At 32.6% G+C, this 21,904-nt stretch overlaps 2 protein-coding genes across 2 annotated transcripts; both read right to left on the bottom strand.

Annotated features, from left to right (window-relative positions):
* Nucleotides 1-3,440: 3,440 nt before the first annotated feature.
* Nucleotides 3,441-7,300, bottom strand: LOC111811273 (abscisic acid 8'-hydroxylase 4-like). Its single transcript, XM_023698041.1, has 9 exons — nt 7,054-7,300; nt 6,634-6,961; nt 5,698-5,847; nt 5,370-5,618; nt 5,207-5,296; nt 4,296-4,374; nt 4,086-4,192; nt 3,827-3,945; nt 3,441-3,578 (listed from the first exon to the last, which is right to left on the bottom strand). The coding sequence occupies exons 1-9, from the start codon at nt 7,260-7,262 to the stop codon at nt 3,473-3,475; spliced, it is 1,437 nt and encodes a 478-aa protein (XP_023553809.1). The 5' UTR covers nt 7,263-7,300; the 3' UTR covers nt 3,441-3,472.
* Nucleotides 7,301-14,522: 7,222 nt separating this feature from the next.
* On the bottom strand, nt 14,523-15,850 carry LOC111811296 (caffeoyl-CoA O-methyltransferase 5). The gene is made up of 5 exons (XM_023698074.1): nt 15,657-15,850; nt 15,501-15,580; nt 15,266-15,410; nt 15,051-15,182; nt 14,523-14,967 (listed from the first exon to the last, which is right to left on the bottom strand). The coding sequence occupies exons 1-5, from the start codon at nt 15,753-15,755 to the stop codon at nt 14,674-14,676; spliced, it is 750 nt and encodes a 249-aa protein (XP_023553842.1). The 5' UTR covers nt 15,756-15,850; the 3' UTR covers nt 14,523-14,673.
* Nucleotides 15,851-21,904: the final 6,054 nt, after the last annotated feature.

Below are 21,904 nucleotides of genomic sequence, written 5' to 3'. Positions count from 1 at the left end.
TTTTTTTTTTTTTTTTAATTATATATATATATTATTTTTCCTCGGAGTGATAAGCGAATAAGCTCATTTTTTCCGCGGCTCCAGTCGGCTCGGCTCGGCTCGGGTTGAGAGCGAATTTGAGATTTGTTCGAGGAATATAACGGCTAGGAAGATTGCAGCTTTTAGCCGCTATTATAAATTAAGGAATGCCACGTGGCAACTGTTCAGATATTCCAAGTTTAATGAAGTGTGAATGCGCGTCCATTCAAATTTGAGAAAACTCCAATTTATTAACTTTTGTCATAAATTTTCAAATAATTATCCATTAAATAAATTTTAATTCTTTTTTTTTTTTTTAAGAATTTTATGGAAATTAAAATTTAAAAAGAAAAACTATATAATATAATTTTTATTATTTTCCTCCTAATCTTTACAAGTGGCCGGTGGGCGGTGGCGTTTTGTTGCAGGATGATTTGGCCGCCACTGCGACGGCCAGTTTGGCGGCGAAATCAGCTCATAGAGGCGGCAATGTGGTGGTGCTTTGAATCTAGCCTTCCCGTCTGAGAAATAAAGAATTAATATTGATTGGATCTAGGAGATAATGGCTAATGGGGGAGGGTGGGGGAGGGTCTTCTTTCAAACGGTTAAAAAAATAATATTTATGGATGTTGGTCTAACGACGTATGTCGAAATTCGAAATTTGAATTCAGTACTATTCTCTGCAACATAGTCACGTTACTTACTTTTCGTTTCTGAGAGTGAAGACTATGTCCATAGACCTATACAAGTCGTTCGAGCATTTTTTTTTATCCTCACTTACATGTATTCTAAGAAAATACTCAAAATGTATCGAACATAAAAACTGCTATAAAAATGGGTCTGTTACGGAGAGATTTTTACACTCTTATAAATATCTTTTTCACACGTTTATAAAAAATGATTCGTTCTCCTCAACCAATGTGGGGTATGGGCACAATGTCCTCGTTGGCACACTGTGTGGTGTTCTCCTCCCCAACCAATGTGGGATATGGGCATAGTGTCCTCGTTGGCACACCGCCTCCACTCCCCTTCGGGATTCAGCCTCGCCAAAGAATATTTTGTTCTCCTCCCCCAACCAATGTGGGATATGGGCACAGTGTCTTCGTTGGCACATCGCCTCCACTCCCCCTCAGGGTTCAGCCTCGCCAAAGAATATTTTGTTCTCCTCCCCAACCAATGTAGGATATGGGCACAGCGTCCTGTGTCCAGCCTTGCCAAAGAATATTTTGTTCTTGTCCCCAATCAAGGTGGGATATGGACACAGCGTCCTCTGTCCACCACCCTTCACGGTTCAGCCTCATTGTTGGCACATCCCCAATGTCTAGCTACATCCCAATGTTTTGCTTTGATACCATTTGTAACCGTCTAAGTTCACCACTAGTAAATACTGTCTTTTCTGAGCTTTCCTTTATGGGTTTCCCTTCGAGGTTTTAAAATACGTCTGATAGGGAGAGATTTCACACTCTTATAAAGAATGTTTGGTTCGCCTCCCAACCGATATGGGATCTCATATATTAAAAAAAGAATAGAGAAAATTAAAATAAAGAAAAAAATCATTGGCTTGAGACCAAGACCTATGTAAGACCTCAAAGTTGACTGAACAGGGACAAGCCCACTTGAGGAGGGAGCCCACTAGAAGTCAACCAAACCATGATACTCTCAGCTTAAGAGGTCCAATAAGGCATGGGACCAAGCTGTGTCCCATTACTCAATTCATTACAATATGTTAAACTTGCCATTAATATGCATGTATTAATGTACATCTAAGTTAGGCTAAATACTATTAGTTGTCGGCATAATTGATCGGCTAGCATTATGTCACCGATTGACGTATTCAATACACATGCCCATTGGCTCGTTTTATGTAGGTATTTCTTGTTCGTTCATGGATATTGACCAATTCGATCCATTACTTTATCAAAATTTTGGAACAAAAACATAGCATTTTTAGTTTAGTGGCGAATTTTATCATTCATATGATGTTCTTATCCAAAAACAAATTATGAATGTTTTAATTCTTGTTGACGTTTTAAATATAGTTATTATAATCACACATGTCTACACGAACTAGTGGTGAAAACAGGTTGTGTTTGATCAGGTTGGTGTTTCTGCAAAAATGAATAGACTTGATTTGGTTCGAGTTATGCAGTGTCTAAAATTGACTTGACATGGGTCAAGGTGGTTCGTAGAGAGATTGATCAACAAGAATGATATAATTGTTGGCTGGCTTGTTTGCTTTAGAAAATTAGACCCAAAGTCAATCTAAATGGGTTTTGAGGGATTAATTCAAAGAACTAGAATATGATCTTAAACGGGATTTTCAAGGAACAATTAATCAAGATTCAACAAATCTCAAATTTCGATTTTGCTATCAAAATTAAAATTATTAGATGTAGAATCAATGTCGGTGGCCCATTGTTAGAAACCTCCTTTTGAGCCTTCTCCCACTACGACATGGCACCCCTATGTAAAAAAACAACATAGCCCACTCATTTACTTGAAGCTCGGCAACATCGACGCCATTACCATCGACGATGCCACCACTATATGCATATGCAAGATCCCGTTTAACAAGACCATGTTTTCACCTCCAAGTGGAGACGTATTTGGTGGAAGAGGAGTGATTAGTGTTGTTGGAGAGCAACGACTAATGTTTCTAATAGAGAAGTTACAACTGACAATTATAATGAGAAGTAAGGAAACACAAATACAAAGAGTTATGAATGATATATCAGAACGAGCAATATTTGAGTGCATTTTGGATCATCTCGATAGCTTTTGCAGCTCACTTCAGTAGTGTATATATATATAATAGATACGCAAAAAAAAGTTATTATTTTCAATAGATAGGAAAACCGTGTTAGTATACATCATAAAATAATCTATTTATACTAAAAAAAATTATAAGTAAAAGACTAATCTACCCTTACAAAATAAACCCAAATCATAAAAGAAAATAAGACTTGATTCAAATAACAAATAAGCCTAACGGCACCATACACACAAAAATCTACGTACAAATTTTACAACAAATGGCGCACTACCACGTGGCGCTTCCAGGACCACAATCGGTGGAGCCCGCGCCCAAGACAGCGATCCACGTCAGAAAAGGATGTGCTTTTTAGTTACCTTAATCCTTCCTTTCTAATATATATTTTTAATAATTATTAAAATTGACATTAAATATAATATTCGACAACATTGATCGAAAATATATATTTTATCGGTTGAATTATATGTTTAAGCGGGTAGAAATATTATTATTAAGTCGTGTAGATATAATTTAATGATTAAATAATTAATAATCGAATGGAAATAAAAACCCCATGTGGAGGGTATTAATTTTATAAACGTAAATATAATATATATATCGGATGATTTTAAAATAAAAGTATATAGAAATATAAATTATTTTATTATTTTATTTTTATATTTTTGAACATGAAATGAAAGGCTATTGGTTGGTTGTTGTTTGTTTGAAAAATCTGGCCGGTAGCCCGTGGACAGGCACTGGGAATGGCCCATATTGAACCCCGCTCTGTGGTCCCACAACTTCCCACCTGCAAGCGTCACACATTTTTTTGTATTATTATTATATTATTATTAACCTCCAATAAAAAAAATTAGCTGATATATTTTCGGTTGAGCTAGGTTTGAATTGATTATTAAAATGTCAATTCAAAAAATAAAAAATAAAAAATTTCACTGATAGAACATTAACATGGCATTTAATATAATTTCGGTTTGTGTTAGTGTCGAGAGCTTCAAGATTTGTAATTTGACAACATATTTTAGGGTTTGGATTTACCTAAATTTGGTCACGAGGTGATGAAGTAAGATGAGGATCTCTAGCTTGGCAAGTTCGTTCCCCGGGCAAGAATGTACTCCATTACCAAATGGCATGAACGTATTGGGTCGTGGGGCTACCTGCATAACCCACAAAAAAAAAAAAATCAAATTATTGAATTTTTAAAAATTTATGGATTTACCAGACACAAAATTTGAAAGTTCATGAATCTGTGAGATATTTTTAAAAGTAATTTAACGAGATAGATTTGAAAGTTTACCTCAAATCTAGAGGGATCGAACGTGTGAGGATCATTGAAGTAGTCGTGGTTGTGATGAATATTCCTAAACAAGGGCATGACCTTCCATCCCTTTGGTATAAGATACCCTAAACAAATATGATATAATATTATTTACTTAGCCTATTTGATATTTTCATTAATTAAAAATAAATATATTGTTGAAATTACTAAATTACCCATGAAATGTACCTTTATATTCCACGTCAACCACTGCCTCCCTAAAAGTGAAGGATATGATGCTAGCCATCCTCAAGCTCTCTAATACAACCTGAAAATAACCATATGCTTTTCATTAAATTACTTATTATTATCTTAAATTTTTTTTTTATATATAAAAAGTCAAGAGACGTATTTTTAGTTCCTATATTAATTTAACTGTCTAAGTCCAAACCCACCGCGAGTAGATATTGTCCTATTTGAGTTTTTCCTTTTGGCTTTTACTCTGGATTTTAAAACAGGTCTGTTAGTGAGAGATTTCCACACCATTATAAAAAATGTTTCGTTTCTCTCTTCAACCTATGTGAGATCTCACAATCCACCTCCTTTGGGGGCCCAACATCCTCGTTAACTCACTGGCTCTGATATCATTCGTACTAAGCCCACATGAACTTACTTCCCAACCCAAACCGTAAATGATGTCGAGATAACCCAGTCAAGATGGACTTCCCAACCCAAACTATAAATGTTGGGTTGAGTTAAATTTTTTCAGTTTGGGTTACGTTGAATTTTTAAAAAATCGAAAATTTGGGCCGGTTTATAGGTTGACATTTTTTGTTCGAGTCAACCTAACCAACCTAAAATTAAGGTTACAACTAAACCCAACTTAGAATATCTTAAGTTTGCAACGGATGTTAGTGGAGCGTTGTGACTTGTGAACGCTCGATACTTGAACTTTATTAGATTTTAGTTATTAATGTAACATGTATGTATGGTAGATAAGTATTAAAAAAAAAAATCCGACAGAAACTCAACCCGACCTAACTCAAAATAGAGGATTGAGTTGTGGACTCTATTCGAGTTGCTCGAGTCATCAACTCAACCAACCTACTCCAACCCAACCCGAACCCACTCTTAAAAACGAAGTAAAAAGTCAAGCATACCCTATGAGTAAAGGGCATGTCCTTAATCTGAGCCCAAGACAGAGGCATCTTCCCCTCTCCATTTCTTCTATAAATTTCCATCTGCTCTGCCTACAAATTTTACAAAAACACCATTAAAACGACCACGTTTTGTCTGAACAAAAAAGCAAAAAGACATTCTTACCCTGACAGCCTCAAACAGCTTCAAACTGTCATGAAGATACTTCAGAATCCATGTCAGAACACTCGCCGTCGTGTCCTGTGCCGCAAACAGAACTCCGATGACGTTGTCGGCGATCTGTTCCTCACTCAATCCCTCTCCATTTTCATCTCTGTAGCTCAAAAGCTGACCCACAAAATCTCTCTCCGCCGCCCCTTTTTCTCTCCGCTCCACAATTATCTCTCTCAGAATCTCTCTCAGCTTCTTCCTCGCCTTCAATGAAACTGTGTGTCAGAAAAACATGGGAATCTCAGAATGTTCGAAAAAAATTGGGTGTTTTTTGTTTTCTTACTGATAATGCTTTTGAATATGCTGTTCCTGGTAATCTGGTCGGAAAAGAGTTGTAGCCTTTGTCTAATATGCAGTAATTTTCTTTCAGCTTCTCGCTGTACTGAGTTTCTAGCTTACCAAACACCGCCACAATCGCTACCTCGAAAGAGAACTGAAACAGAAAGAACAATTCTTAGTTTTGTCGGAAATATATGTCTGAAAGAGTAATTTATTAGAAATCACGACTCTCTACAATGGTATGATATCGTCTATTTTGAGCGCTCTCGTGATTTTGCTTTGTACTTTCCCAAAAGGCCTCGTATCAATGGAGAATTAGCCAATGTGGGACTTCCTCCCAACAATCCTCATCTCGAACAAAGTACACTACAGAGCCTCCCCTAAGTCCTATGAAGCTCTCGAACAACCTTCCCTTAATCGAGGCTTGACTTCTTCTTTGAAGTCTTCGAACGGGCTTCTCCAACGACTCTCTTCCAACAATCCTCAACAGTTTTTCCCTCTAACAAAGTGTAGACTATAGAGCCTCTCCTGAGACCCCTGTGAAGCTCTCGAACAACCTCCCCTTGGCTCAACTTTTTCTCTAGAGTCCTCGAACAAAGTACACCCTTTGTTCAACATTTAGTCACTTTTGACTACACCTTCGAAACTCATGACTTCTTTGTTTGACATTTGAGAATTCTATTGACATAACTTAGTTAAGGACAGGATTCTGATACCATGTTAGAAATCACGATTCTTCACAATGGTATAATATTGTCCGCTCTGAGTAAAAACTCTAGTGACTTTGCTCTGGGCTTCCCAAAATACCTCGTAACAATGGAGATGTATTCTTACTTATAAACTCATGATCATTTTTTAAATTAGCCAATTAAGACTCCCTCCGAACAATTCCGAACAATTCTCTGGTCAGATTTATATAAAAGTCTCTGTTTTTACGAACCTTTTTCATTTGAAGGAAGGTATTGACGACATGGCCGGTGGCGGCCCAAGAATCGGCGGCGGAAATGGCGGCGGCTTCAATATGAGGAACAAGAGTAGTTCTGAGGCGTTCAAGACAGAGAGAATTTTGAACAAGCTTCCTGAGGTTAGAATGGTAGTTACCCTGATGGAAGAAAAGCGCCGCCGGGCCGATCAGAGTCTCCTTGCTTTTAGGGTAAGTCGGCCGGAATAAATGGGCGTTGGTCACGAAAACAAACCGGGCAGCGGCGGCGCTAGCCAACATCACACAAGGACATCCCAAAATGTTGGTCTTAAAAATCTCTCCAAATCTGCCACCAAAAACAAAAACCCAGTTAGAATTTCTGGTTTATTTGTGTTCTTTTTGGATAAATTCGACAACTTTGTTCTTTTTTTAAGGAACCTCCTCTGTTTTTCTGAGAAAAATATGTTGGGATCTTGAGAATAAAGCTGCAGAGTTTCTCCAAACCATGGCAGACCCATGGAACCAGGAGGAAGCTTAAGAGCTTCTTGGGCTTTTGGCTGTTCATTTCTCTTTAGAAATGAAATGGAAAAGAAAGCTAAAAGAAAGAGAGATATTATAATGTAGAGAGGAACAGAGAGAGCCTCCATTAAAGCAAAATTGCAGCAATCTCTCTGTTTCTCTCTGTTTTCTCTCTGTTTCTCTCTGTTTCTCGGGGGAGAGATTGAGCAGAGAGCAACAGATAATAATGAGTTGGGGGATTTAGGGTTTAAATAGGAACGGGGAAGGGGAAGGATATGGGACAAACAAATTTTGAATTTTTTTTTTTTTTTTTTTTTTTAAAAGGACAAAATCTACCAAATCTTTATACTTGTTATAGATCGACCAACTCGGCTCTCATGTTCGAGAAGCTCGTATGATTTTAATATTCTAGATAAGTTATTAATGTGAAGTGTTAATCAGATAGTCTCATAATCTCAATATCGATCTGTAACAGCTCAAGCCTACCGTGAATAGATATTGTACGTTGTGGATTGTTATATATCGTCGTTAGCCTCACGGTTTTAAAACGCGTCTATTAGGAAAAAGTTTTCACATTTTTATAAGGAATGTTTCGTTCATCTCTTCAACCAATGTTTGATCTCACACGATCATTAGGTGACTCACGGCGTTAATTCAATAATTTTTTTTTTAATTTCTTCCTAAATCATTAATTTTTTAATTGGGAATTTGGGGGAGAAGGATGGGAATCTAAATGTGATTTATTTATTTATTTTAATCAATTTTGCTTATAACTTATATTATTTAAATATTTGCACATTAATTGAAAGGTCCAAGCAAAAGTAGCCAATATCTATTAGAAAGGTGTGTCAGAGAGGACGTTGAGCCTTTAAGGAAGGTGGATTGTGAAATCCTACATCGATGAGAGAAGAGAGCGAATCATTCCTTATAAGAGTATGGAAACCTCTCTCTATCAAACACGTTTTAAAATCGTGAGACTGACGAAGATACGTAACGAACTAAGGCGGATAATATCTGCTAGCGGTGAACTTGGGTCATTACAAATAGTATCAGAGTCAGTCACCAGACAGTGCGAGGCCCTAATCGAAGTTCCATAGTAGACACATTTTAAAACAATGAGACTAATAGAGATACGTAATGGGCCAAAACAAACAACATCTATTAGTAGTGAGCTCGCTATTACAAAGACCCTCTTTTCAAAAATTATTATTATTAATTATTGATTGATTAAGATGGAATTCAATTTGGTCACATTTGTGTTTAAAGTAAATAGTTTCCATATAATATAATCTAGAAAAATCAAGAAAATAAACAAAGTTGTCTTTCAAATATAATATAATATATATATATATATATAGATATATATATATATATTCTTTTATTTTTTTTATTTTTTTATTTTTTTTAAGACAAGAAATGGATGAATGTAGATGGTCCAAAAGAAACATGAATGTCATCCAAACATTGAGAATCCTATGGGTGTCCACAGCACGGAGAATTGTCGGAGAAAATTAAAACGTTCTTCAACTCGAAAGCTCGAAAGCATAAGATGGTTAATTCAAATATAGCTCGATTGATAAAGTTGCTATTACATTTCAAACGATCGAAAGTCACACGCTCTATATTTATTGATAGCTCACGACTAATTTAGCTTGTAATATGTAATTATTTATGGTTTCTTGTTTTTAATTATTTAAAAATGTAAAATCATTTAATATTTAATTTTGAAAACCCATTCTTATGGGAAAATACAATTCTAATTTAAAATTTCAAATAAAAAGAAATAATAGATAGTATCAAATATATTTCTATTTAGTTATGTCAATAAAAAAATAAAATAAAATAAAAAGTTAGTTGGAACGTCTCTGCCCACATATTTGAATATTCTCTTATTTATTAGGAAAGAGAAACAAAAATACAAGTTTCATTGTATTTTAGTCATATATTTTTAATTTTTATTTATTTTTATCATTCAATTTTGAAAATATCTATTTTGGTCGTTGTACCCTGCACTTGACACAATCGCACTTTCGAAGGCAGCGGACTAGCGATTGTGCGGCACTCACTTTCCAGCGACAAGTGAGCTTAAGCCAATTTGTTCTTGCGTCGCCTACGGCCAAGCGACGTATGATCGAGCCTCTAGCCTCGATTTTAAAAGAAGGTTTTAGAAAACGAGGAGAGAGAGAGATTTTAGAAGGAGAGATTTTGGAAAGAGACGTTATATAAGCAAGCAAGAGAAAGATACAACGGCTTAGCATATATAACCTTGGGTAGGGAGAAGTTGACAACAATTTTGATCCTTATTTGCAAAGTTTCAATATAAGTGTTAAGAGGTGGGATCGAAGGTGTGTATTCTAATTGATATTCATAATCTTTAAATAGGATACAAGCTACCAACTAATACCTACGAAAATATAAACTAATTAAATATTAAGAATAATATAAAATATACAAAATATTAAAATATACTATCTAAAGTATATTCCATAACTAATATATTTTCTAAATATTATATCTCAACAATAAATTCGACAATAAATTAATAAAAATATTTAAACACTTCATAAAAAAAAATACCTTTAAATTTTTAACCGTGTTTCAAAAATACTTTTAACTTTAAAAAAAATTAAAAATATCTTTACCATTAGTACTATATTAAAAAATATTAATTAAATTTTCTAAGATTCACGAGTATATTTTAGACAAAATGTCAAATTTCATGTTATTTTTATTAATTTAACTTTTAAGTTCATATTATATAGCAATCTAGTGAGTATTGATGGATGGGACCTACGTACGTACATATATATATATACACACGCGTATATAGAAATAAAAGGTTTCACATATGCAATGTTGTATCTCATCTCATTTCACCATCTTGGTTCCCAACAACATAATCCACGTATCATGATGTTATCCCAAGTCTCGAAATGTCATCAATCCTTACTATTTGCTCGAACACGTTTATCGAGAACCAACCCCACGAATCAACTATGCTGTCGAGACGTTCTCAACATCCATCTATTTGGATACCATCGAGACATGAACTCTCTTGTGGCCCTATCAAGTCCTTTACAAATTTTATACGAAATAATAGCCACATATACCTCGGTTGATTGGTGCATCATTTTCTTCTTTACCAATAAATGCATTTTTACCTCCTCATTTTTTTTTTTACCGTTTTTCCTTCTTCGGAAAGTTTCTTTTTCTTTGGTAAATTCTAGAACATTGTGATATATATAAATTAACCTAACCCTCTAACCCTTTAGACTGTCTCGGTTACATGCAATAAGGAAACATGACAAGTTGTGAATTCTTCCTATCTGAATTATATGCTATCAAAATTGTGATCGTTGCTTATTCCTTTTTACTCTATAACATTACTCTCTTTTATTTTAACGCATTTCTTCGTTTACATTTCATAAAACATTCTCGACCAAACGTAACTCGAGATTCGATCATGTGTTAAAATTGTTTTTTAAGTTTGATTTTCACACGATTGACTTGTTCGTTAGGTTAAAACAAGCGTCACATAATTACTATTCCACTTCAATAATTCAATTACGATACCATACATCCGTACTCTATTATTATAATTATTGTAGCTATATATAAAAAATAGTATTATAAGTTTTAGACCTTTATTAATTCTTCCACAATTTGTATCATATGGGTAAGTCAAATTTATCATTTAGTTGAGTTTATTTTAATGGATAATTATTTTGGGTTGGGATAATTCTTTTTACTACTTAATTCAAAATGTTTTATTATTTAAATTGGTTAACAAATTAATTTAATTTTCCCAAAAAAAAAAAAATGATGTCTCTAATCTTTAAAAGACGTTTAGTCCAATAAACTTACTGGACGTTCAATTTTATGGTAAATAAATCTTCGAATTTTAAAGAAATGTCTTATAAAAACGTTTCAAGGCGAGACTCGAGATCAGATCCTTGTATCGAATAGACCCAAAAATTTATTCAATGCAAATTAAAACGTTTGGAGACGTGGCAAGATTGGAAATTTTTTTAAGATGANAAAAAAAAAAAAAAAAAAAAAAAAAAAAAAAAAAAACCCTAAAATTGGAGGGGGGAATGGCGAGGCCACGTGGAATAGGACACAGCGGCGGTGCATTAGGGCTCACAAGGTTCTCATCTGGACGCCTCCATTGTGATCTCCTGAATGGAAAGATCCCATGGGTGAAGCCTACGTCAGCTCCTTCTTGTGGGTCCACGTCGGTGCCTAATGTACGAAGAACAACCACGTGGAACCTTCTCGACGTTGGGCCCACGTCAGCTCTCCGTCACAATCACTCATAGCTGGATATGCCACGTGTCGTAATCTGGATGATTCAAGAAGGGTTGGTATTCTGTGGGACAGCACATCAGAAATCCACCAACAGTCACCGTCTGATAAACCTCTGTGGGCCCTGTCCTGCTATTTCATTGTTGTTGCTTATATATATATATATATTAATTTTAATTGTTATTTCACAATTTTTTTTTCTCTTTTTACTTTTTTTTTTATTTAAATTATAAAAATACTTTTTGTAATTAAAATCCTTTATTATGAGATTGGGAAATAAGAGAGTTATTCTTATGAAAAAATGATTTTTTTTTAATTTTAATTTTTACACGAACGATCCTAATAACCAATTAAAAAAAAAAAACAACCATATAAATTGACGGTAACATTAATATTTTATTGATATTTTTTTTATCGATGTCTCTGTGATAATGAGACCTCTATACAACCATCAAGACATGGTAAGTCTTGAGAACGAGTGACAATGCAATTAAATTGATCTCTCGACAATATTACGTGGTTGTTGCATAAAATTCTCGAATTTGAAAAAGAAATCACTTTTAATAAAAATAATAAAAATTAAAAAATGTTTATTATTTAAAAAAAAAAAAAATTGTCCAAATCTTCAAATACCTAAAATTGTAGATACCTAAAATAGAAATGTCTGAAATTATTTTGAAAGTTTTGTAAGTATGTGTGAGAATATTTAGATAGTTATGTTTATTTTGTAGATTTTCTTTGTAATGTGACATAATTTTTAATTTTTAATTTTTATTTATTTTGTAGTCATAATTTTTTTTTTTTTAATTTCTTCTTTTTTGGTCGGTATAAATGGTTACAAAGTTAAAATTACACGACATAAATTGTTACCATCTAAAGTTCATGGGTTAACGAATGTTTCGTTCTGGAAAAAAAATCAAGCTCATATGCTTGCTATTAAATGTACCAATCGAGAATTAAACCTAGGTTTGTATCTCCGTATTTTTTAAAATTATGAAACTGACGGCGATAGATACGTATTGAGTCAAAACTGACAATATTTGTTAGCGGTAGGCTTGAGCTATTACAGTAGTATCAAAGTCAGTCGACAAACGATGTGCCAACGAGGACGCTAGTCCCAAGAGAGGATGGACTGTGAGATCTCACATCCTCTATAGAGAGGAACTAAATCATTCCTTAAAAAGAATTGAAAATTACTATCTATGCCAATAAGTTAGTTTATATACCTAAAAAGAGATATCAATTACCGGTTAGTCTTCCGCCCATTCTCCAAACACACGCACAATAATGGCAAGAACATTCTTCAATTAATGAAATGGATGGGTTTGAGCTGGTTTTCTTCCGAATTCAATTTAAGATGTTCTCCGGACGAGACAGAGACTATATAAATTTTTTTTTTATTTATTTTTACCGGGTTTGAAATTGATATTTTTTAAGAATAATTTGTAGAAGTCAAGTTTCGTAAGATGTTTAGATGTCCATGGAGTTGGGTCGAGTCGAAATCTCTCTCTACTCTCTTATTATTCTCGGTTTAAATGGAGATTCCTCGCCTCAAAGTGCTCACAGGTCCAGTACTCCCTTATTACGTCTAATTTCGTGAACCTTAAATATTATATAATTATTTCTCACCCTTTTAATTGTGTGTCAAATATATAATTGAGCTTTTAATTTTGTGTAAATTATTGACTTACCATATTTTTTAAAAATTTAACGTTACACAAAATTAACATTTAAGGTAAATTAAACATAAATTAAACATACGAATATGTTAAGAATTTACTAGACACAAAACTAAAAGACGTTTTTTATAGCTCATATAAAATTAAAAGTTTAAGTTTTATAATTTTGAAGAATAAATTAGAAATTCTCTATTTTAATTTTAATTTAATAATACAATTGATTTTTTTTTTTTTAAATTTTTAAGCAAGGATTAAATTGATATTTTGTGAAAGTTCCTAACATTATGGTGCATTATTTTTGGTATTTCCTATTGGAAGTTGCTTATTTTCTCCCCCTAACTAAAAATTTCCTTTTGATTCTATTTTCTCTCGATAAGGTTTAATTTTAGAGATCAATTATAGGACAATTTAATGTGTCTCGTGTTATGTTGGGTTGAACGAAAATATCTATGTCTCATTATATAAGGTAATAAGCTCGACCAACTTGCCAATTTGAAAGTAGATACAATATTGTCGAATAACTGATTGTCCACCACAAACAGTTGGACACGGTAGAAAAAATTTGGCACCATCTTCGTGGGTTAACGATGAACTTATTGTCCACCATCTTCAATTAACTACATCGGTTGTTTAAATTAATTAGTAATTATTGTAATAATATATATTTTCACTAAGGTATATGAGTGTTCATATGACTAAAGACCTGACCAATTCAAATTATACAACCCAAAATTAATTAATTAATTTTTTTTTTGTTTGGTTTGGTTGTGTTTAATTTTTTCAAATCGAGAATTGGAATCAGTTTGCGGGTTAACATTTTTTTTGGTCGGGTCAACCGCAATGCCATCAATTCGAAAATAAAATTACAACCCAATCCAACCCTATCTGACTTTTAAGATTATTATAAAGATAAGAATATCTTATGTTTATACCGGTGTTAGTAGTGTGTTGTAACTTATGAATGTTTGATATTTGAATTTTATGAGATTAATGTGTAACATGTATTATGTATAAATATGATTTATCCGACAACCCAACCCAATACAAAAAAATAGAGGTTCATCCTAGCAATGCAAAGATGGGCTTTTCAAAATGGGCCCATGCAAAGATGGGCTTTTCGAAATGGGCCCAAAGGCCCAAATATAATCCAATGTGTGTTGGCAAATATAAATATAAGTTTAATTTGTATTTATAATTTGATTTTAATGTATGATATTTATACATTAAAATATTTACATTTTTATAAAATATAATTGTTAATATTTTCAATTGGTCATATTTGGTGGTGGGCCCACGTTATTGTAATCATCCACTCACCTAACTAAACCAAAAAAAAAATTATATAATTACTTATTAAATTATTAATTAGAGTGATTAAGTTGAACGGGTTAAACTGTTTGATTTAGAATATAAAAAGGTAATATATATTATCCATTAAAATGTTGAATATGAATTACATGGAAAAACTCGGAGGAAATTGATATTAAAAAGTGAGAGAGGCAAGCAATGAAGAAGAGCAATTGCGTAAGTGAGAGTGCATGAAACGTTAACGTTTTCAGTTGATCCGACGACAGAGAGTGATTCCATCACCAACAGGGAGCATACAAATCTCGATCCTTGGATCAGCAGCGAGAGCCTTGTTGAGTTCCAACACAAAGTCCCTGTAGTACCTAACATACTTGCGCAATGGGGCGTCGGGTGGAGCAACCACTGATCCGTTCCATAGTGTGTTGTCGTACCCGATCAATCCTCCAACTTTCACTAAATCGATCAATCTCTTATGATAGTTTATGTAGTTATCTTTATCAGCGTCCACAAAGATGAAGTCGTAGCTTCCATGATTTTTCTCCTAAAATAGTAAAATAGTTATCATTCTGAAGGTTATGTAATTGATTCTTCAAATTTCAATTAGGGAAGAAAAAAAGTTCTTACATCAGCCACCATCTCGTCAAGAACAGGGAGAGCGGGGCCTTCCTTGAACTCGATCTTGTGAGCAACGCCGGCTTTCTCAATCACCGGTAAACCGAGCTCGTAATTTTCTCTGTTAATATCCATAGCCAGAATCTACAATCACAAATTTGTTCTCTATTTATCAGAAAACTCGCATTTGATTTTGAAAGAGAAAGAAATCGGAAGAATCTACGCACCTGTCCGTCTTCCGGAAGTGCTAGGGCTGTTGCGAGAAGAGAGTAGCCAGTGTATACTCCAATCTCCATCGTTTTCTTCGCATTAATTAGTTTCAAAAGCATGTTTAAGAACTGTCCTTCGTCCGCCGATGTAGTCATGATGTTCCTGTTTCCGAGATCCATTCCGATTTCCGATTAATTTCATACAGATTCGGATAATTTTTTGAAAGCATTAAAACACAGATCAATTGCTAACCATGGATGTTTGGCAGTCAATTCTCTCAATTCCTTCATCGATTCAGGCTCTCTTGGATAAACGCTCGTCTCAAGAATGTACTACAGAGAATCGCACAAGAGAAATTTCAGTAATCGGAAGAATCAAAAGAGTTTCTGAAGATCCGACGGTTGTTACCTGATACAGAGCATCGCTCTGCAAGAGGCTCTTGTGGCCGACTTCCTGGTGCCTTCCGGCTTGGTTCTGGTTTTCTTGTTCGTTGTTGGTGGATGCCATTGCCGGAGATTATTGAACTTCCTTTGAATATTTCTTTACCTTTTTCTCTTTCCAGTGAGCTCCGATCACGTCTCTGTGTTTTGCGGCAAACAAGGGAAATGGTGGTTTGTTATATAGAGGAATGACGCCCCGGTTCGAACCGGTGATGACTCGGGTCAACTTTTAGAGGGAGCGGGTCGGGGGTAGGTGAACGCGATTGGTGAGAATGTGGGGTCCACAATAACAGACCTTCCTATTCCTCTATAATATATATATTTTTTTTAATCATTGAAATTATTTTATGTTATAGAAAAATCCAAAAAATATAATAAAAATATCAACCAATTTACATAATATTAATATTAAAAAAGTTAAATAAGGAAAATGATAATCTAAATTATTATAAAATATGATTATAATTAAGATAATTAAGATAAAATAGGAAATAGGCTTAAAAGTAAAAATTATTTATTTATATATTTTCATATTTTAAACGAAATAAAATATTCATTTGTAATGGACAAAGATTAGTCAAAAAGACAAAATATGTGGTGGGGCCCATCTATGAATTTGTTATAGTATGACACGTGGCATGTGGTAGATGATATGCGGTTGGTGAAAAGAGGCAGGTACAAAAAGTCGCGGAGAGTTGGAAATATCATCCTATTTCATGCTGCCACGTCAAGCTTTGGGGGTACAATTTTAAATTTTTAAAATTTTAAATGGTTTAAAAATAATATTTTAAATTATGTATTTTCTATTAAATTTTATAATAATTAATAAAAATTACCTCAAAACTAATTTTCAATAATACCAAAATTTACAACTTTTTAGATAAAATTAAAAAAAATAAATTTATTTAACAAGAATAAAAAAAAAAAAAAAAAAAAATCTTACTATCAAAATATGGTCGAAAATTGTCTATCAACACTTCATTGATTGTGTACAAACATTTTAATGTTACTTTAAAAAGTTACAGAAGTATTTTTGAAATGTAATACTAACTATAAATGTATTTTTAATTTTTTTTAAGATTAAAAGTATTTTTGAAGTATTTTTTTTAAATTAAAAGTATTTTTTTTTTTAGTTTCCAATATATATATATATAAATAAAATTTTAAAAAACACAAGAGTATTTTTAAAATAGTTAAAAGTGTATTTTTGAAAGTTATTTTAAAAACAAATTATTAACCATTTCCATTGGGTAATGTTTATTTTATTTTATTTTTTCTTTCGGTATTATTGAAATTTTAAAAGTTTAAAAATATTTTTTTAGGTAAAATATAATATTCCAAGGTATTTTTATTAATAAAAGTATTTTTTAGATAAAATGTAATAATATTTTAGTTTGCTTAAATTAAAATAGTGAGTGATATATACACTCAAAATTTTGTTATTAATTCGTTACCGAATTAAAATATACATTATGTAAAAAAATTAAATAAAAATAACATATATTAAAATCTTCACTTTGTGTTATTTATTGTTTTGATGTATCCTAAAATACAAGGATATTAAAACACATTTTGTATTATAAAATAATAAGATAATGTCAACCCATAAGCTATGTGAAGGGACATATAACATAATTTATGCATTATATAAATTAATATTTAACAACTTGAATTTTGTTTTAGAGTACTAAAATTATCCCAATTCAACTAAATATTTAATTTTTTCCACTTGTACTTCAACTTTTTATTTAATATTTAAGAAATTTTAAGACATTATAGCCACAAACTTACCAATTCTTCCACTAAACTTGTAATTTAACCGAATAAAAATTACGTACCATTCTCTGGAGAACGGAAGTTCAAATCTCTATACCCTTTATTTGTAATCTTAAATCTTTAAAACGGGCAGAGTTCATGTAGTTATTCTCTTATCTCTAGTTTCTGCACTGAAAAATGACCTAAATTGAAATAGGTCAATTGTGATCGTTATGTTTGTAGCTGATGAACGATGAACGAAAAGTCAACCGTTTTTAGAAACACGAAGGAAGGAATTAGAAGTAGTTAGAGAAGGGTAGGTGAGATGGGGATGGGAAATGATTTGCTTGAAGAGGAGGCAATACACAATGCTCAACCAACAACCAAGCAAATATAAAATAGAAGAAAAGAAAGCAAGAAATTGATGGGTTTGATAGACATGGAGAGTATTAGTTGCAAGCACTTTCTCCACTTTTTCTCTCTTATTTTCTATTCATCCATCCCTTTCTAAAGTGTTGTGGAGTTGGTGAGTTGACAAAAGAAAGCAACATTCTTTTGCATCATGTTGTTTGTTCATCAAAACCCACCAAATTTGTTTTTTTTTTTTTATTGGTGAAGTTTAGGAAAATTTTGTTTAGGGTTGCTATCGGGTAAGGGTATATGTGAGATCTCACGTCGGTTGGAGAGGAGAATGAAACATTCCTTATAAGCGTGTGGAAACCTCTCTGTAGCAGACACGTTTTAAAACCCTGAGGGAAAGCCCAAGAGAATAATATCTAATAGTAGTACCAGCGAGGACGCTAGCCCTAAACGGGTGGATTGTGAGATCCCACATCGGTTGAAGATGGAGCGAAACATTTCTTATAAGGGTGTGGGCTCTGTAGCAGATGAGTTTTAAAGCTCAAAGAGAACAATATCTACTAGTGGTGGATTTTGGCTGTTACAGTAAATATATGATTCTATGTACATAACGGGGGAAGAGAGACCCTCCAAAATAGGGAGATCTTCACATGAGTGTGGTGGTTGTCATGCCTAGATCAATAGTTAAGTTCGAGAGTGAAGAAGTGCATCGAGCTTAAGGTTTTGTGAGGACATATTTATCCAAGAGTTAGACCTAAAGATCCCAAATTTGAGTTTTGAAATTGGATCGACTCGACTCTGGGGAACCTCGAACTAGGAACATACATTTAGTATACCGTGCTTAAAAAATTTGTAGCCTCGACCTCGCTCAATGTGAATACTCTCCCCCAAGTCTATTTGGGTCTTAAGGTGTAGCTCGAGTTAGGTTTCATTTACTTTTTTTGATCATTGACTTCTAAACTTGTCACGTTTCAATTTATAGAAAAGTAACACTATATATATATTTATTTATTTATTTATTATTATTATTATTAAATTTTTAAGTTTGGAAATAAAAATTAATACTGACAAGAAAAAATTTGGTAATAAAAATTGTCAGTTAGTTATCAAATTAATAACCAAATTACCAATGATTAAGGAAATTACGAATTATTGAATTTGAGACCAATTACAAAATGACATGTGTCCCAAAATTAAATTAAATTAAAGACAAAAAGGGAGAAACTCGAGATAATGTCAACTGTCACACCACGACCATCAAATTGGGCCATAATATTTGGGCCCAACCTTAAATAAATCAAATCCAAATGATTAGGCCCAAAGTCGTCTAAACCCATGTCCACGTTAATTAAGCAGTTAAACTTTTAATTTTCAATTAGTCTCTCCAAATTTTAATTTTTTTTATTTAATAATTTTATGATACAGTCCACATTTTTTAAATTAATAAATATATTTGATAAAAAAAATTAAAATTTATGTGATGTATTTAATAGGTTCATAAAATAAAAAATATATATTAAATATGTTAAGCTTTTTAAAGGTAAGATATTTAATGAATATAATAAAGAAGGGAATTAAGCTGAAAAAAAAAATTAAATAATTAAGGGATGTTTGATTGGCTATTTATTATTTAAATGATTTGATTAACCGTTACATGCAAGTAGTTCTGGAAATATTGTCTTTTTTAGCAGCATTATTAAATAAATATATNAAAAAAAAAAAAAAAAAAAAAAAAAAACCTGCTTGAAATAAAACCAAGCAGATTAGTCATTAAATGATTGTTAATAGAATGATTAATACAATTATAGATTTTGATTAGAATTTAAACCTAATTAGGGTATTTTGGTTGTATTTTAATATACGAGTCTCGAATAAATTGTAGAATAATAAGAAGAAATTGATACGAATCCAACAACTGATCAATTGCATGTATCCAAAAGAGCAATTACAAGCAGCAATACAAGGAAATGTGATTTGNTTTTTTTTTTTTTTTTTTTTTTTTTTTTTTTTTTTTTTTTTTTGAATTACATCTTAAGACTATTTATGTCATTTCTCATTTTCTTTCATCAGTATTTAACGGTTGAACTCGATTATGTTTGAATTATTTTAAAGTTTGAAATGTTTTGGGTGTTATGTTTCTTTCGAACCTTGTTTTATGTTTGATGTTAAACTGATTCATTGAATTAGTCTTGATTAAGCTAATTATGGAGTGAGTCGTCTTGGAATTTAAGAGTGAGCATCATAGATTCCAAGTTCGATTTGAGAGTCATTAATCTTCTAAGCACTTGGTTAGATCAATTGTTAAGTTAGCTTTCTTTGTGTGAAGGATGATAAGGATTCTAGGAGGACCTCTAGCTTTCCAAAATTAAGTATTATTTGTTTTTATAAAAAATATATCGAATAATTTGTTTAAATTCTTCCAAATATGGAAGGAGTAAAAATTCCTATATAAAATTTGGATTTATACAAAAACAGTGGGAATTCTGGTTTTTATTTTTATTTTAAAAATAAAATTTCAAGTTCAAAACGTTTTAATTGAAAATAAATATTTTAAGAATTTTTTATTCTTTATCTTCCTCCCATATTTCGATTTGGGGAAATCCCATTTTCTTAAATTATTTTTTTTTCGTTTTTATTCTAATTCTAATTTACCAAATTCTTTTGGGCATTTTTATGCTTCTTTCTAAAATAAAATAAAAATATTATTATATCATAATTAATAATGAACCTTAGATAAATAAATAAATGTACGTAACTCTTAGTTTATGCTAGTGATATTTACTTTTCCCTACATGTCGCGTATGTTTTATGTATGATTTTATGAGGTTCTATGTTCGGTGAGACCTGGTTCTACCAATGAGTGACCAACTGACCTCTAATGACGTTTAATGTTACAGAAATGACCCATTGAAGCACCATAGTTGGTGATCATAAAGGCTTTTATGGTGTTGGGATAGGCCGAGCCTAATTAGAGTATTGTTTACTGACCTCTAGTGTGCTTTGTTCTTACTAAACTAGCCCACATATGTACCATAATTGGTATAGCTTGGAAATAGGTCAATAGTCCTCGAGACATAGTATTTTTCATGTTTTTTATTGTTATCGAAAACGCTTAGGCATATATATGTATAACATTAGGATCCCACATGTAATCAATATTATGAACTTTAAGTATAAGTACAAATCCCACCCTTAAGTAAAGTTGCTTATTGAATATATTTTTATTGTGAAATCTCACATCGGTGGGAGAGGGAAACGAAACATTCTTTATAAGGGGTGTGGAAACATCTCCTTAGCAGATGCGTTTTAAAACCGTGAGACTAACAACGATACGTAACGAGCCAAATCGGACAATATCTACTAGCAGTGAGCTTGAGCTATTACATTTATACTCACTCATGCTACTTTTCATTTCTAGTTTCAAATGATGCTTAGACTCACGAGGCATGTGGAGAAAGCATTTGAGCTCATAAGGCTATGGAGACGGCGATGGATCAGAATCTTAGAAGCCTTCAGTTTTTTTGTTCACTATTTTCATTATTGATTAAATCGAGTCGTTACTGATTGTTACCTCACCATGAATCATCTCAAAGTTCTCTCGATTCCACCTCACCGTAGTCTTCATTTGTAGCAACCCTAGCCAGCAACATGTCGTCATCTCTCACCTTAGGACCCAAAATCAAAAAACGAACCATCTACATATCGAACTAATTGATTTCAGTATTTATCAAACATTAGTTCAATTCAATTTTCAACTGAGCCAAAACCGAAAAAATCAAACTAAATGATCAACTTTAATCTTATCAACCGAACTATACTCAAATTGATTAATTTCATTTTGAATCGATAAACATTAAATAATAATAATAATAATAATAATAATAAAAGAAAAAGAAAGAAAGGAAAAAAAAAAAAAAAAAGCAATAAAAGTAGAAAAAAGGGAATAAAAAAAAAGAAAAGGAGAGCCAGCCAGCGTCGAAGTGTGGGGTCGGAGGTTCGAGTAATAGCCGGGGCATCCGTTTTTGTTTTGGAGCGCCGTAACGGCCATGCATCCTCCTTATGATTGTATTTTGTGCTTTTTCNTAAAACCCCCCCCCCCCA

Source organism: Cucurbita pepo, chromosome LG15 (assembly GCF_002806865.2).
Source record: "Cucurbita pepo subsp. pepo cultivar mu-cu-16 chromosome LG15, ASM280686v2, whole genome shotgun sequence".
NCBI lineage: Eukaryota > Viridiplantae > Streptophyta > Magnoliopsida > Cucurbitales > Cucurbitaceae > Cucurbita > Cucurbita pepo.
This window is presented reverse-complemented; position numbering and strand designations above follow the sequence as displayed.

Excerpts from the sequence above, each read along its gene's own strand:
- LOC111811273 (XM_023698041.1), bottom strand. The coding sequence starts at position 7,262 with ATGGAGGCTCTCTCTGTTCCTCTCTACATTATAATATCTCTCTTTCTT. Across the intron at positions 4,375-5,206 it reads ACATGCCCTTTACTCATAGG|GTTGTATTAGAGAGCTTGAG; the intron begins GTATGCTTGACT and ends GGTTATTTTCAG. Across the intron at positions 4,193-4,295 it reads GGTTGACGTGGAATATAAAG|GGTATCTTATACCAAAGGGA; the intron begins GTACATTTCATG and ends ATATTTGTTTAG.
- LOC111811296 (XM_023698074.1), bottom strand. The coding sequence starts at position 15,755 with ATGGCATCCACCAACAACGAACAAGAAAACCAGAACCAAGCCGGAAGG. Across the intron at positions 15,581-15,656 it reads AGAGCGATGCTCTGTATCAG|TACATTCTTGAGACGAGCGT; the intron begins GTAACAACCGTC and ends GATTCTCTGTAG. Across the intron at positions 14,968-15,050 it reads TTGACGAGATGGTGGCTGAT|GAGAAAAATCATGGAAGCTA; the intron begins GTAAGAACTTTT and ends TTACTATTTTAG.